At 45.4% G+C, this 17035-nt stretch overlaps 1 protein-coding gene across 4 annotated transcripts in view; it reads left to right on the forward strand.

Annotated features, from left to right (window-relative positions):
- The window catches only part of LOC108934815 (tetratricopeptide repeat protein 28-like), a 283873-nt gene that overhangs the window by 83911 nt on the left and 182927 nt on the right, over window positions 1-17035 (forward strand). Inside the window, exon 1 of one of the 4 annotated variants that reach the window (XM_018752939.1) lies at window positions 15850-16636. The exons of the other annotated variants lie outside the window; for them this stretch is intronic. Coding sequence (XP_018608455.1) covers window positions 16610-16636 — 27 coding nt within the window. The 5' untranslated portion in view covers window positions 15850-16609. Of the gene's footprint in view, window positions 1-15849; window positions 16637-17035 lie in introns of those variants that run through there. 4 annotated transcript variants of the gene reach the window in all.

A 17035-nucleotide genomic window follows, 5' to 3' on the forward strand; every position in this document is an offset into this window, starting at 1 on the left:
AAAGTAACATTGCTCTCTTTTACTTGAGGCCTTGGAGGAACCTGCCTGCATTCACTAAACAAATATCTCCAGGACACACTAGCCCATGCAACATCTCACACTTATAAAATATGCATGATGCTGCATTTTCACATTGCGCTACACAGTACACATAAACAAGGAACATATATCCTTTAAATTAAATGAGTGTTCATGAGGGGAATGTGGGGAGGGTGTCTTGTCAAGATTAAGAAATGATTTGGCATGGCAACAGCTGAGTATGAGACGGACAGTGATGTAAAATAGTGAGGTTGCATTGATCACATAGAATGTGTTTATTTGAAATACCTCCATCGAGACGTGGTTTTAGCTCCAAACTGCACTGCATAAGACAGCAATATTTTCAGATGCTTTTTAAATTAATAAATACATTATTAAAAAACACTGGGTTCTACCTGAAACTGTGATTCAAAGATAAAAGAAGAGAAAGGGAAAAAAGCCATGAAGACAAGAATTGAAGCAAGCAATTAAAGGGATTAACACCTGCTTGGAGCCAATTAATCCTAATCCTGTGTTAGTGTCTTTGATTTTGCACCTTGGGGGTGCACACACCTGTGGGACTGACATGCTGCTTGCCATGTGGAAGGGGCAGGATCGATGAGATACTGCCACCAGTCAGTGCAGAACCTGCCTTCCTGTGTTGAGTCTGATGGAGAGCTCTATACTTGATCTAAGTGAAGTGCAAGATTCAGGCTTAGGGTGTTACTTCACAACATCTTTCCTCGACTTGTCTTCTCCAGCGTAGTGGAAGAACGCATTCATCATTGTCAGATTGTTCCCATCCTACATCTCCCCTTTTGCTGGTTACGTTTCTCTCCCTCTCACAGAGGTATCTCTCTCACTCCCAGTGCAGCTCCTGCCTTCCGACCCACCTCTTATTGCTATTTCCTTTCCTTTGCCACATACTTTCAGTTTTACTCTCTGTGACCCACTCCTATAGGGTGCACAAGGAAGTTTTCATTTTTGATTTTTTTTCCATTTTCGATTTTTTCCAGTCTATCCCTCTTCTGTGAATGAGCAACAAATGTACTTCTTTAGGCCCCCCAGCTCCTCTTCCAGTCCTTTTGATGTTCTCCCTCTAACCCCCCTCCTCTCACCCTGCGGCAATCCAATTCTACACTTTTATATTAGGCATAGTACACATTAGAAGTAGTTTTTTGAGAGGAGATTTATTAGCCGAGGCAGAAGAAGCTGTAATGAGCTTATGCAAGGCTTGAGGTTAGTATTAAAGTCTTTGGGCTTGATAATAAGCGTTTGAGAGAAAAAATAAAACTCCTTTGTGGGTGTGAAAAAGCAGGACGAAGGTCTTAATGGCCATGAAGCATTTCCTGCACTTCAGTGGCATTATTTGCACTTAAGTGTTAGCGTGCTGACCATCTCGGCTGCACTGACTCTACCCTGACCATCGGTGAAGCCCACAACATGACAGGAGATGTGTATGTGTGAGTACACTGCAGAGGCATTCTGGTGTTTCACTGAGCCCATTGCTGGCAGTGCTGTTTAATGGCTGGGGGCTGAGCTGAGTGGACCACAGCTCTGACCTCGAAGTCCTGTCTTACAGTGTCAGACCCTCATTGCTCAGCTCTGCTTGTTGACTTGGAGGTCATGCTCAAATCAGCCACGCCTTTGCCATTGTACGGTCTGATCAGCTTTTCCTTTCTTGAGCTCTGGGTTGAGGGCACCGTTTGCTGACAGAAACAGAAAGACAGATGAAAAAGGAGAGTGTGGGAGACACGTGATACAGTGAGCAGCACAAAGCATCTGTGGGCTGGTGGGTTTGCAAATGAGAAGCTCATCTGGGGTTCTGACCACGGGGATCCTAGCAGCTTCCCACACACCTTCTTGTAAACATAAAATAAATGTATATGTATTGCAATGTTCGGCTATTCCATGTAGCAACTCCACATGCGCATGCCACGGAAACACATATCACTGACACATATGCTAATTATACACACCTGCACACCAATGTATGTCACATTATTCCCTCTCTCAAACCTAGTGCCCTGGCCTTCGCAGATCCCCCTTATTACTGATATGGTGTGGACTGCACAGACCCCCCTTCCAGCCAGCACAATGCAGCTCATCCTCTTGTTATTGATTTCCCTCTCCCTCTTCTCTTGCAGAGATTAAACCCAACTGCTTAACTGCCATGTTGATTTAAACAATATGTCTGGGTCTGTTTCATCCACATCCAGCCCTGATGAATTATTAAAGGCCGTGGCAGCTTTCAAGCAAACGTCCATTCTTTACTTGACCTCCTTTATGGAATGCCAGGGTGCTGGGGCAGCCTTTGTGGGTAAACAAGCTCATGTTCATTACAGTAATAGCCAGTACTGCATGTTAGAGATGGAGTTTATGGGGAAAGAACATCTGAAATATAACGTTGCCTTTATCATGACTTCGGAAGAAAACTGTGATCTTCATAAGAAAGTGGTTTAGTGTTGCTATATTAATGTGAGTAGCATAAGGTATTAGCCACAGGAAATATGGCACTCCTTTGACATGCTGGTACACGAGTGACCATGCTGAGCGGTGACCACCCAGTGCCTTGGGACATTTGTGACAGATTTATGTATGTGTGTAATGTTCACAATTATATTTGGAAAAAGTACTGGAGGATGTATTCTAGATTAAGTACTTCTCTTCATTGTTGCAAACAGAAAATATGAAATCAGGCCAAGTTTTTGGAATGAATCAGACTATTACTTCTGAAGAACCGATAGGAATAAATCATAGCCGTATTAAACCAAGACCCTTACGTACAAACAAGATATTTCAGTCATCATCCTTTCACATTTTGCTGGACGTGGACAAGAAATCTTTAACTGTCTTGCTAATTCCATCCAATTTGTGTATCTACTGTGGCTGTTTGCCGTATACCAAAAAAGTGTGCAATAACAGGGCTGGGTGGTCCTCTAGTGTAATAGCTCAGCACATCATGAAAATGTAAAATGTTTGTCCTGGTAAGCACATCATATGCAAGATGCCAACTGAACATTTTTTGGAAAAAGTAACTGTCAGACTGCACAAATACGTTATATTGCTTTGTTGCCAGTCGGACAAAATTAACATTATGGTAGCTTACTTCAGTGTGACATTTTGCACTCCAAGGGGGTCCACTGCTTGCTGTTGGTACAGAAGTGGACACAAGTACCTTGGGGGATTTGTGGCTTGATCAGGTGGTGGAAAAGGTTGTCTGTTCCATGTGATTCTCTTCTAAATCCAATTGCAGGAAGTTTGCCTTGAGGGGCCATGGTGCAAAGCATGTACTTGTTGCAAGTCCCGGTGTTGAATTCTGTCGTGTTCCCTGTTCCTGTTGGTCTGTTTCTGTCTAGGGTGCGCGGTGGTGCAGCGGGTTTGGCTGGGTCCTGCTCTCTGGTGGGTCTGGGGTTTGAGTCCTACTTGGGGTTCCTTGTAACGGACTGGCGTCCCGTTCTGGGTGTGTCTCCTTCCCCTCCAGCCTTGCGCCCTGTGTTGCCGGGTTAGGCTTCGGTTTCGGTCCAGTATGTGCTTCACTCTGTATTGATTTCAGTATTATCTCATTGCCGCTGTCCTCAGGGAGTGGATGATGCAAAGAAATAGGCTGGTCTAAGGTCTAATTTCGAATGACCCCTTCTTGTTAATTGCTGTCAGGACCATTGTCCCATCTAGAGGTCAGTTCTCAGACTTACCTCTCCACAGGAACCTGGACCAGCTGCCATTTATCTCTATCTGGGCAACACTAGGGACTTTAACAGGCAAGTAAAGCAAACGGTGCCAATCCACAGTTTTACCTTGTGTCTTTGGAGCTTGTAAAATAGAGGAGATGCCGTTATTCCCTGTCCTACTCCAAGAGTGTATTTCTGAGCAAGAGAGATTCTGTGGTTATTTCTGGTTGCATGCATTTATATATATATATATATATATTTTCTGTCTCAGAAAGACTCCATGTGCATTTGTATCTGCCTGATGTTTTGTGTGAGTTGACTCAGTTTTTGTACAATTTGTCAGAGTGTGTGTTCATATGTGGCACAGCTGGTAGCGTAATAACTAGAGCCTTTTGATCCAAAGGTTGCAGGTTTGATCCCCACCTCCAGCTGTAGTACCCTTGAACAACGTACTTACCCCAAATTGCTCCAGTAAAATTACCCAGCTGTATAAATGGGTAAATAATTGTGAATATCTTCATGTTATGAGTTGCTTTGGAGGAAAGTGTCAGCTAAATGTGTAAATGTCATATGTGTGTGAGGCAGAATTTGTGTGATTTTCTGGTTGTGTGTATGGGAAGAGGTAGTGCAAGAGCATTGATATGTATTTATGTATTTAGCAGACACTTTTCTCCAGAGTGACTTCCAATGAATGCTATGTAGTGTTATCAGCCCACACACCTTATTCACCAAGGTGACTTACACTTCTAGATACACTAATTACAATGAGTTACTCATCCATATATCACTGTACACCTGACAACAGTGTACATGTGAAAGAAATTTTTGAAATATCTGTGCAAGAGAGAAGTGGTGCAATCATCACATACGTGCATGTTTGTTTGTGTTTTTGTTTTTCTGTGCTTTGCTGTGTCTTGGAGAGGGGGAAGTGGGCAGGAGCTGCTCTCAGCAGATAGTACTGTGTGACTGTGCGATAGGCACTGGCTCATTAATTAGGATCACTCATTATCCCCCATGGGCCACAAGCGCTCCATCAAGGACCAGGCTGGAGTGCAGCAGCAGCGCCCTACTCAGCAAGCCGTCTTGAGGAGAGAACCTGACACGGCTTTATCAAAAGAGTCTTGCGCACTTCAAAGGAACCACTGCCGCATAATCATTAGAATTATTAGTCATGAACTGTAGCATCAAAGAGTGTTGCAGGTTAATGCTTAATTTTGTACTGCAGGAATAAGATCCTTACACCTCTCTATGTCAACCAGTGAGCACATTAATAATATTAATTACACAATGATGTCATTACGTGAATTTAGAAAGCCGCTTAATAATAGAATGGTTGGTGCTCCTAACCAGATAGCACCTGTGTCAGAGATGAACTTACATTCTGTACTGTACAGTATTTAACTTCACAAGAAAGCAACAGCAGGTCATATCACTCTAAACCAACAAATATAAGGGTTAAATACGAAGAATGTGCTTGTTGTGTTCTTCTGCTTAGACAGTGAAAGATTCCCATTGCCTTTGGTACTGAGGAAGATTGTAGTTCATAGTCTTTGCTGAGGATGTTAGAAGGTGTGGATGGATAGGAGTGTGGTGCTTCAACAAAATGTCAGGAGGACACCTGAAAATGCTATCACCAGCCAACCTGATGCCCCTTCCAATGACCCTGTCTGTCTTACACTAAACTGGCCACAGGTCACTGCCGATAATCCTTCCAAGCTTTCAGCTCTGATCACATCAGCTGCCGTGTCTGAGAGCTGAGAGTTGTGTTTTCAGCTTGGTGGAGGGTTGACTTATATCTTGTGCATTTACCTTTACTGAGAGAACAGCACTGGAAATACATCAACAATGGCGTTGCTGTTACCATAGTCTCTATGATTATTCAAAAGCTTTAGACTACTTATAGCTCCTTTTGACGTGACATTTTCTTGAACTTGTTGCAAAACCACCTCTGTTACTGTCATCTGAATCCTCCGTACACACACACACACACACACACACACCCCCCCCCAACGCTTAGTTCTAGGTCTTTTGAAGGCCGAGTTGGCAAGGATAACAGGAGGACACGGGGACTTTCAACTAGCTCAGTCATGGAAAATTTGAAACCCAAGTGAAACTTGAAGGCTGCAGCCTTGATTTCCTGTGCACTCCTGATTGGGAAAGCAGACTCCACAAGACTGGGTTGTTCTATCTGTGCTCAGGGTTGGTGGGTGGGATAACATGGGCGAGGCCCTTTGGGAATTTCTGTCTGCTGCTGGTTCGTACAAGCTGAATGTTCTCTTACTTTCCATAAACTCGACATGTTGGGGGTCTCTGTTGTCCCTCTGTGTGGTGCAGTTCCTCTGCAGTGTTTACCTTGAGAGGTTCTTCTCTACTTTTAATCTGAGGGACATTGGCTGTCCATTGTCCACTACAAGTATTGGATTTTCCGTGGTGATTCAAGTATGTTCAGGCCTACATCTTCATTAACCTATCCGTTTATAACTTGAGTGGCCAACTGTTTCCTCACCACCCATGCAGAGACTCTTAGATGACTATTTAGTGTGTGCAAAGTGACTAAGTGGTGTTGAGCACATGAGTTGTGTCCGTGTAAAAGAAAACATTCCAGGGCACTCCCTTTTCTGTTAACTGAGGACAAAAAGAGCCTGTTTGGGGACAGGCACATCACTGCTCTCATGTGCCCTCCAGGCACTGGCAGAGAATGCTGCAAAGGCATAATTTTGCATGTGCTAGACCTATTGCCAATGCCCCGTGCTTGGCAGTTACTCAGGAGGCATCGCTCCATCCTCTGATTGTTGCCAGCTGAGCTGCATCAAAGAGTCACCCCTGTCCACCAGCCTCTACTGCAGTGCCATGTGGCATCAGTCACAGTTTCAGGCCAGAGTGGCCTCCATACTGCAGTTTGCCACACTTCACAAGTGAAAGCACAGCAGTTAGAGAAGGAACAGACAGTGGATGGGTTCAGTGGAAGACTATTAGATGCTTGATGGTGAAATTTGAAACTTCCCCTGCTTCTCTCCAGAACCCATCTCTCAGTTCCTTAAATTTTTACCTGAATAAGAAAGGCCAATTTAGCTCCGGAACTGATGTTTTCATCCAAGTGATGCATGCAATTTTACTAAGTTATACTGCGGGATATGTCATCACATTCATGTAACTGCTTCCTTGTGGGACCCTGTGCTTTTTGTCTTATTTTCCAAAAATACCATGCTACATACTGTACCTGCCAGAATGACGAGATGATAGATGCTTTGGCACTGCAAATGAGACGGGTGTTGACAATGTATAAGTTCTTTGACAGCCCATGTGAAGAATCTGAATCAGCAGAAGAAGGTGCACACAATTTTCCACTTCCCACTAACTGACAGCATCACCCAGCAGATGAGCACTTGTGGGACATGTAGCTCCCTCGACACCTCTTTGTACCTGGCCAGCAGCTCTGTGTAACACAGTTTACTGATGGCTGTTGAAGCAGAACATGTCAAAGGAAAGGCTCTTTAAACAACATGTGGCAGTTGCTGTTGTCCCACATACCATATGGGACCTTGTAGGCTTTAGATGGAACTGCTTTGTTAGCATGACCTGCCTGACGTTGTGCTGTCCTTCCATTGTTTCCCCCCATTTACTCACTAGAAGCCTCCCCATTGCTCACGGGTAGACTGACTCATCACAGCAGAGCTTTGATTGGGTTTGAACATTTATGTTTGTACCTAACCGAAGCTGGAGCAGCATAATTGTTTATGCATGTATGGCATAACCCCTGTTGTAAATCATTCATGAGGGCAAATCCATCTGATGTCCGAAAATAAATCATATTTAAAAGGAAATATAGTTTATCGTGATTGCAAACTGAGTTGAAGAAAAACATCCATATTTAGTGTATGTCATTTTAGAAATAAAGTCCAAAATCAAGAGGCCCTCATATAATGGAGTCATGTACAGAGGAAAAAAAAAAGACTTGTAATAAAATATAGCCTTTTATTCATGCATTGGCCTTATTATTTAGTACAGCAGAATTTTTGGTTATTAGACAGCCATTTTGTTTCCATACATGTCTTTAACTTTTTATAATTTAAAAAAGCAAACAATATCAGCTTAACACAGCCACACACAGGTAGACAGCTGGTAGTGTAGCGTTTAGAGTTGCTGACTTTGGACCTAAAAGATCACCAGTTAAAATCCCACCTCTAGCTGTAGGACCGTTAAGCTTAGTACTCATCCTGAATTGTTTTAGTAATATTACTGTAGCACACCGAGGCGGCCAGGGAAGGGGGTGGAGAGAGGGACAGGATCACCACAGCTGGGGCTAATGAAGCACCGTATTTCTTCCCCTGTGTCTGACAGTGAGGGAGAGAGATGGAGAAGGAGAGCGAGAGCACGAGCACGAGGACAGTGTAGCAGCGACCAACTCCTGGCCCCAGTCCTGGACGACCCCGGAGCATCCCCACCATACCCGTTCCCAGTTCCCCTTTTCCTCCCCTTCCTTCCCCGTGAAGAATGACTGGTATTACCACGTACACCGCAACACGGATACTATGGAGGAAAGCCTCCAGCTGTTAGTAGTCCGCGGCCGCCGGGAAATGTTGTTCCATGCAGCCTATTCAAAGCCCATGGTGGGACACCTTGGGCAGGATAAAACACTATGGCGGTTACAGGCACGGTTTTATTGGCCGTGTATTCGTGGGGATGTCTGTCGCTGGTGTGCCGCATGCCTAGAATGTCAGTGGGTGAATCTACCAGCTGTCCCGCGCGCACCGCTGCGTCTGCTTGCTCTCATGGAGATCCCGTTCGACAGGATGGGGATGGACCTCACTGACCCCTTGGAGCGGAGCGCGTGGGGTTTTTGCTTTGTGCTGGTGATAGTCGATTATGCCACACGGTACCTGTAGGTGGTTCACTTGCGGAATATGTCGGCACACACGGTGGCGGAGGCACTGTTTAAAATATTCGCGAGGGTCGGCATCCCAAAGGAAATCCTTATAGATCAGGGCACCACTGTAACAGACGACACCAGAGACTGCAGGTGTGGTGCTCTCGTATCTGTTATTTTATTTGCGTGGATCACCAGGGATCGAGCCCTATCCCCTGTCATGGCGAAGGAAGGGGAGGAAAAGGGAGAACTGAGAACGGGTATGGCGGGGATGCTCCGGGGTCGTCCAGGACTGGGGCCAGGAGTTGGTCGCTGCTACGTTGTGCTCGTGCTTGTGTTCATGCTTTCGCTGTCCTTCTCCGTCTCTCTCCCTCACTGTCAGGCACAGGGGAAAAATTGGGTGCTTCATTAGCCCCAGATCTGGCGACCCTGTCCCTCTCTCCGCCCCTTCCCCGGCCGCCTCGGCATGCCACAATTACCGAACTGTTTAAATGGGTAAATAATTGTAAGTAGCTTAACATTGGAAGTCACTTTAGAGAAAAGCGTCAGCTACGTGAATTAATGCAATTGTGGACAGACTTGAATAGGTGACCTCCAACCATATAGCTCCAATTCCTGGTTATTGGCTTAGAGCAGTAATTCTGTACAAGAGCAACAAAGTAGACATGGAATAAACAGCCATGGAAACATGTAAGACAGTTACAGAACACAAAGTCATTTAACAATGTAGAAAATTTTGACTGGAGCAAAGCAACATGGGAGAACTACTTCCTATCACATTGTGTGAGTTTAACGAAATAATAGTTAAAACACCAGAAAGCAACCTGAAAAATATGGTGTTTGAGGCCATCACAAAGACATAGTTTAATATGCTTTTGGGATGGCAAAGCATGACCTTGAACACATTTGTGCCCATGGCAAAAACACACATTCTGGGGTCTCAGCGGACTCCACCCATGCAATCTCAGCCAATGATTAGGCAAACCTAATACCACACTTGAAATAACAGATTCAGCACTATTAATAATTCATTTAACTGATATTTTTGTCCAGAGTGACAAAGTTTTAAGCTACTTACAATTACACAATGTAGCAAAAATTTTGTTGCCAATCTTTTTGTATTTTCACTTCGGTTTTCATGGGGGACGCAGTGGGGCAGTGGGCTTGGCTGGGTCTTGCTCTCTGGTGGGTCTGGGATTCAAGTCCCACTTGGGGTGGCTTGTGATGGACTGGCGTCCTGTCCAGGGCTTGTCCCCCCCCCCCCCCCCAGCCTTACGCTCAGTGTTTCCGGGTTAGGCTCTGGCTTGCCACGACCCTGCTTGGGAGAAGCATCTTTAGCCATTTTGTGTGTGTGTGTGTGTGTGTGTGTGTGTGAGAGAGAGTTCAATTTTGTTACATTAAGCATATTTTCGGTATTAGTTTGTACCGTATGTCAGTTTTTAGAACTGTACGAAAACTAAAACTGACACTCTTATAACTAGTGGTATTTTTGTACTCAGTAAACTTGAACTAATCATAATCAGCACAAAAATCAGCATAACTAAAAACTTGTGCTGCTTTGTATTGTTTGCATGTTTATACAGTTGGGTACTTTTTACTGGAGTATGGTAGGGTTAATACCTTATTCAAGGGTACTACAGAAGAAGGTGGGATTGGAACCTGTCTCCTTGAGTTCAAGGCAGCAGCTCTAACCACTATGCTGCCTGCTGATACACAACACCTCTAAGGTGTATCTGCTGTGTGCTTTGCAGATGAAGATGTGAGCTGTGATCTTTTGAACTTTATAATAAATTTCATTGTCATGCAGAAAAGTACAATTTTTCTCATATCTGAATTAACTCTAGGTGACATCTTTTTCCAGGAATGCGTTATTTTTTACCACAGGATATTTGACCCCCAGTGGGGAGTGCGGTGGTGCAATGGGTTTGACTGGGTCCTTCTTTCCGGTGGGTCTGGGGTTCAAGTCCCGCTTGGGGTGCCTTGCGATGGACTGATGTCCTGTCCTGGCTGTGCCCCCTCCCCCTCCAGCCTTATGCCCTGTGTTGCCAGATTAGGCTCCAGCTCCCCACATGGAACAAGCCCTTTCAAACTGTGTGTGTATGTATTTAACCCCCCACAATTAAAATTTGCCTACCAACAAGGTGGTTTCACAGAATGCTTTAACTGTATTAGGCGAGGACAGGATGTACAATTTAGTATTTTATTGTTGTGTCATCCCTTCCTAGATCAGGGCCTTGTCATGGCGGGAGGGTTTGCGTGATCTAGGGGTCTCCAGAGCTATATTGTCAGGAGCAGTATGCTCCTGGTAGGGTCTCTCATGTCAACCACGTCTGAAGTAAAGATCCAGACTGACACAGTCCAAAAAACCCCTATGACAAACGTAAACAAGTCAACATTTACCCTGCCCGGAATAGGGTCACCAGCACCTACCTCTGGAGCCAGGCCTGGGGGTAGTGTTCCTAGGCGAGCACCCAGGCTCAGTGAAAAGGCAATGTGGGGAGGCCATGTGAGCCCACCACCCTCAAGGTCCAGCATAGGGGTCAGGTGCAATGTCTTTCAGGCAGCAGGAAAGGGCAGGGTGGCGCATGGCGTCATAGACCCTCGCTGCAGAAACTGGCTCTTGGAACATGGAATGTAACCTCACTGGAGGGAAGGGAGCTGGAACTGGTGCAGGAGGTTGAGAGATACCAACTAGATATAGTAGTAGTAATGACTGAAAGAACAAGCGGCTGAAATTAGTTTTCTCAACAGGGTGGTGGGACTCACTCTTCATGACAGGGTGAGGAGTTCAGCCATCTGGGAGGAACTCAGAGTAGAGCTGCTACTCCTCTGCATTGAGAGGAGTCAGTTGAGGTGGTTCGGGTATTTGGTCAGGATGCCCCCTTGCGCCTCCCTTTGGAGGTATACCAGGCACGGCCAACTGGGACGACACCCAGAGGCTAGTCCAGGACCCGCTGGAGAGATTATATCTCCCAGTTGGCCTGGGAGTGGCTGGGGATCCCCCGGGTTGAGCTGGAGGAAGTTGCAAGGGAGAAAGATGTCTAGGCTTCTCTGCTTTCCCTATTGCTACCATGACCCTAGAAGGACTAAGCAGCCTAGAAATGGATGGATGGATGGATTATTGTGTCATTATTTTTAAAGAAAACAGTTTTGTCCCTTGGCCATACACCCCTGCACATAACAAGCTGAACTCCAAAGTACCCAAGACAGAAGAAGACTTAAGGCATTTATTATAAGTAGTGTGAAACTGTTAAGCAAGAAAACCAAAGGGCATTTATTTCAGTATACATGTAGAAATAGACAAAATAAATAGAGCTTTTCTGTAGCAGTGGAAAAGGCCCTCTCAGTATTTCTATTCAGATCAGCCTGATTTCCTCCACTGGCCAGTTATCATTTGCCTTAGGCAGTGCTCAGGTCTTCCTTCCACGAATTGGCGCATCCTCCATAGTCAACGTGTTATTTATCTGATTGTCTCAAGCTTGCAGAGAGAAATAGCAGATAGAAATAGCATCATCAGGTCTGAGGAAAACATTTCTCCTTATCAGCAGTGTGATTGGATCTTCTGGAAAAATTGCCCTGGTGAAAGAGCCTGGATACCATCAGTTAAGAGCTGGGTACCAGCAGTAACATCTTAGTGTCCATTTGATTGTGTTATGGATTATAATGCGTACTTCAGACTTTGATATAGACCATATAGTGTTATAAATGACATCACATGTCATCTGTGCTGGAGTGCAGAGAATCTCATAGGTCTCGAGAAAGTGATGGAACCTGTACGACACTCAGCACTACAGTAGACTAAGACTCATTTACACTCCCACAGTCCTCCACTTTAACATGCATTGCATGCATACCCCCTTTCCTGACCTCGGCAGAAACAGCAGAACCTTGCTCCTAATGGGTCTGTCACCACATAAGTGTCACTCCTGCCATCTGAAATAGGATATGGAGGTATTATTGTCACCAGATTGAGATGATTTGCCTATAATGGAGAGACTGAAGAGCTCAGCTCAAATCCATTAAGAACCTCAAGCCAAAGTAAACAGTAGATAGAATCTACCTTGAAAGGCAGAGGTGGTGTAAATGGAGCAGATGAAGCAGGTGTTGTGCTAAACTTGTTCTGTCAAGGGAGGGGAACTATTCATTGCTTAAAACAGAAGGACATCTGATGACAGAAGGTCCCCCTGTTGCAGTCCCAGCTCCTCCTGTCTCCAAGCTCAAAGAATTCCCAAAGGCCTTACAATGTGCTTACAACAGCTCATTCTGTCGAGGTCTATAATTGCTGAAATGTTACCCTGTCCTTCACTCTCATAGTCTTGAGGGTTTAAATGATTTAAAAGGCGTATAACGCAGCCATTGACTGTATCTACATTTTCCTAACATATTGCTTTTGTAGTTTCACTATTAAGTGGAAACTCTCTTCCAAATATTGCATTTGAACAGAAGAATCTCCTTACCGTGTTGTGTTATTTCATCCTTCCTTAATTCCTTTGGTTTCACCAGGACTGATTTTATCATCCTTTATTCATGAAAAAAAGGCAATGGCTGAAGGGTGCCAAACTATGGCGATGCCAAATGTGCTACTAAAATTGAAAAATAAAGTATAACCTTGAAAAACATCATTTAAAAAGAACTTGTTTAATAATAATGACCAGTTTTTATAGAAAATTGAAGATCTGCCACCTTAGATATTACTTAAACACTGTATGATGCATCACTGCCTGGTATCCTTAAAATGTTGCAACTTTGTAGGTGACATGTTCTGACAAATGAACTGTTGCTCTCCACAGTAAATAGTATACGGTATATCCTTTTTCCCTTGACCACCTTCAGTCACCACCTTCAAAGTTTAGTTTTCAGTCATTAAAGTATAAATTTGTGTTCTGGGCATATCTGCACACACACTGTCTGAAACTGCTTGTCCCGAGCAGGGTCACAGTGAACTGGAGCTTAACCCATCAATGTGCGGCGCAGTGCTTAGAGGGGGAGGGGACGCACCCAGGACGGGACACCAGTCCGTTGCAAGGCACCCCAAGCATGGCTTGAACCCCAGACCCACCAGAGAGCAGGACCCGGCCAAGCCCGCTATGCCACCCCTCCTCCTTTGGGCAAATATATTGCTCACATACACTCACCGGCCACTTTATTAGGTACACGTTGCTAGTACTGGGTTGCACCCCCTTTTGCCTTCAGAACTGCCTTAATTCTTCATGGCATAGATTCAACAAGGTGCTGGAAACATTCCTCAGAGATTTTGGTCCATATTGACATGATAGCATCACGCAATTGCTGCAAATTTGTCTGTTGCACATCCATGATGCGAATCTCCCGTTCCACCACATCCCAAAGGTGTTCTATTGGATTGAGATCTGGTGACTGTGGAGGCCATTTGAGTATAGTGAACTTATTGCCATGTTCAAGAAACCAGTTTGAGATGATTTGAGCTTTGTGACATGGTGCGTTATCCTGATGGAAGTAGCCATCAGAGACTGTGGTCATAAAGGGATGGACATGGTCAGCAACAATACTCAGGTAGGCTGTGGCATTTGAACAATGCTCAATTGGTACTAAGGGGCCCAAAGTGTGCCAAGAAAATATCCCTCACACCATTATACCACCACCACCAGCCTGAAGCATTGACACAAGGCAGGATGGATCCATGTTTTCATGTTGTTTACGCCAAGTTCTGATCCTACCATCTGAATATTGCAGCAGAAATCGAGACTCATCAGACCAGGCAACATTTTTCCAATCTTCTATTCTCCAATTTTGGTGAGCCCGTGCGAATTGTAGCCTCAGTTTCCTGTTCTTAGCTGACAGGAGTGGCACCTGGTGTGGTCTTCTGCTGCTGTAGCCCATCTGCTTCAAGGTTCGACATGTTGTGCATTCGGAGATGCTCTTCTGCCTACCTTGGTTGTAATGAATGGTTGTTTGAGTTACTGTTGTCTTTCTATCAGCTCGAACCAGTCTGGCCATTCTCCTCTGACCGCTGGCATCAACAAGGCATTTTCGCCCACAGAACTACCGCTCACTGGATATGTTCTCTTTTTCTGACCATTCTCTGTAAACCCTAGAGATGGTTGTGCGTGAAAATCCATGTCTGTGTAGGTTTCCTCTGTGTGGTCCGGTTTCCTCCAGCAGTCCAAAGACATGCTGTTCAGGTTCACTCATAGTGCGTGAGTGACCGAGAGAGTGTGTTCGACTGATGTATGAATGAGTGACCCATTGTAAGTAGGTAGTGTATCTAGTAGTATAAGTCACCTTGGTGAATAAGGTCTGTGGGTTGATAACACTACATATTAGCCACTGGAAATTGCTTTGGAAAAAAGCATCTGCTAAATAAATAAAGGGGGCTTGGTGGTGCAGTGGGTTTGACTGGGTCCTACTCTCTGGTGGGTCTGGGGTTCGAGCCCCGGTTGGGGTACCTTGCGATGGACTGGCGTCCCGTCCTGGGTGTGTCACCTCCCCGTCCAGCCTTGTGCCCTGTGTGTTGCTGGGTTAGGATCCGGCTTGCCACGACCCTGCTTGGGGCAAGTGGTTTCAGACAATGTGTGTGTGTGTAAATAAATAATAATAATGATAATAATAATAGGCACTGTGGTGCAGCGAGTTGTACTGCTCTCAATGCCTGAGCTGGTTAGACATAGGTGGAAATCCAGCTGTTTGTGTGGATTTTCAGTGTTTTCCCCTGCCTGTGTGGGTTTCTTCTGGGTGCTCCAGTTTCTTCCCTTCCAATCACAGTCCAAAGACATGCAGTTCATGGAAATTTTGCCACTCTGAAATTACTCATATTAGTGTGTCAGAGAGTGAGTGAGTGAGTGTGTGGCTGTCCTGCAATGGACTGGTGTCCTGTCCAGGGTGCCCCTCCACCCTTGTGCCCAGTAACTCTGGATCCCGACCACTGTGACTCTGATCAGGGCAAAACGGTTAAGGAAAATGGATGAATGAGTGAACATCAATAATTGCTATTATTTATTATTATTATTATTATTATTATTATTATTATTATCATTATTATTAACCGTAATAATTAATAATTTGATGAACAAACCTTATTCGTTATTAAGACAGATTCATTATAGTTAAATCAAAACAGCATCGACGCTCGGCTTCTGCTTTGTGCTCTTGATGTACACTCCTAATAAATTCGACGTTCTTGCACATAATTCAATGTGGACGCGAGCTGGAGATCGGACGGCACTACGACCCTGCGGCTCGCTCCAGTTGCGCGCTCCCGGTGGCCGTGTGAAGGAGCGCGAAGGAACGCGCAGCGGGGAAGTCAGTCATGTTCTCCACTCCACTTTCTAGCTGCCGCACAGTTTCCTCGCTGCCCGCTTTTTCTCCCAGAGATTCCTCGGATTTTTGTAGCTTTTCTGTGTTGGTCCTGCCGCGTTCCCTACACTTCTCTCCCCCTCCCCTTGTGTCCCTCTGCTCTGGAAGTGTCGCTCACTGTGGGAATTCGAGGGAACTGCGAGTTCACGGAGGATGGTGACACGTCCGCGCACTTATTGGAATACATTTTACTTATGAATTGGACGCCTTAGGAGAGGAAAAGAAAGACAAAAACAAACTGTGTGCGGGTTTAGCAGTCAGCGGTGCTGCTGAGGCTGTGTGTCATGTCAAGTGGTAAACCATGAACTCGTGCGGATAACTGCTCTGCTGCCGTTACTGCTCTACGCCGTTTTTCTCACAAGTTGGTCCGTGACGACACTTTCGGCTCCTTTTGTGTAGTTTTGCTCTTTTTTCGGCTCTTCAGTGACATGCTCGCTGGTCCCCACCACCTCCAGTGACTTGTCATTCCTCGTCTGCTTCGGACCCTTCGGCTTCGCTGTGTGTACCATGATTCTCCTGGGCGCCGCCGCTTTGACACCAGCACCGTAGCGATTGTTCGTTCGTTCATTTGTGGTCTAAGCCAAGGCCAGCAGCACTCAGCTCATCCGCGCGGCGCGGCACCTCCGCGGGGGGCATGCTGTGACAGAGCCGCTCTCCGGCATTATGAGCCGCACTTCTCCGCCTCCATAGCCTCTTATGCTCTTCTTTTTCGCTTTCAAATATGATGAAATGGCAGCCCCGGAAGAAGGTAAGCAGGTGTTCTTTCGTGCTGTTTTTATTTTACCATATTGTACAACATCCCTGACAAACCAGGTGACCAGTGGCCGCCGACCCCTCAGTGCTTAAAACTGTAGGTTGTGAAGCCCGTTTATCCGAGAAGCACGTATTATACTCTTCTAACCCGGTGATGCTGCTTCTTACTCTGTCTGTGTGTGTGTGTGTGTGTGTGTGTGTGTGTGTGTGTGTGTGTGTGTTGTGTGTGTTTCTTCAGGCTGAGTGATTTTCCTGTTAGCGCAGGGATCCGTGTCCTGAAGTGTGAATGGACGAACGGAACGGGTGTTTTACTAGGAGTGCTTTCTACTGCACCAGTCAGGTGTGTTTGTTGTGAAGGTGTATGAGAGTTGCTGGGGCTGTCATCGCGTGCACT

Source organism: Scleropages formosus, chromosome 1 (assembly GCF_900964775.1).
Source record: "Scleropages formosus chromosome 1, fSclFor1.1, whole genome shotgun sequence".
In the NCBI taxonomy this organism is placed as follows: domain Eukaryota; kingdom Metazoa; phylum Chordata; class Actinopteri; order Osteoglossiformes; family Osteoglossidae; genus Scleropages; species Scleropages formosus.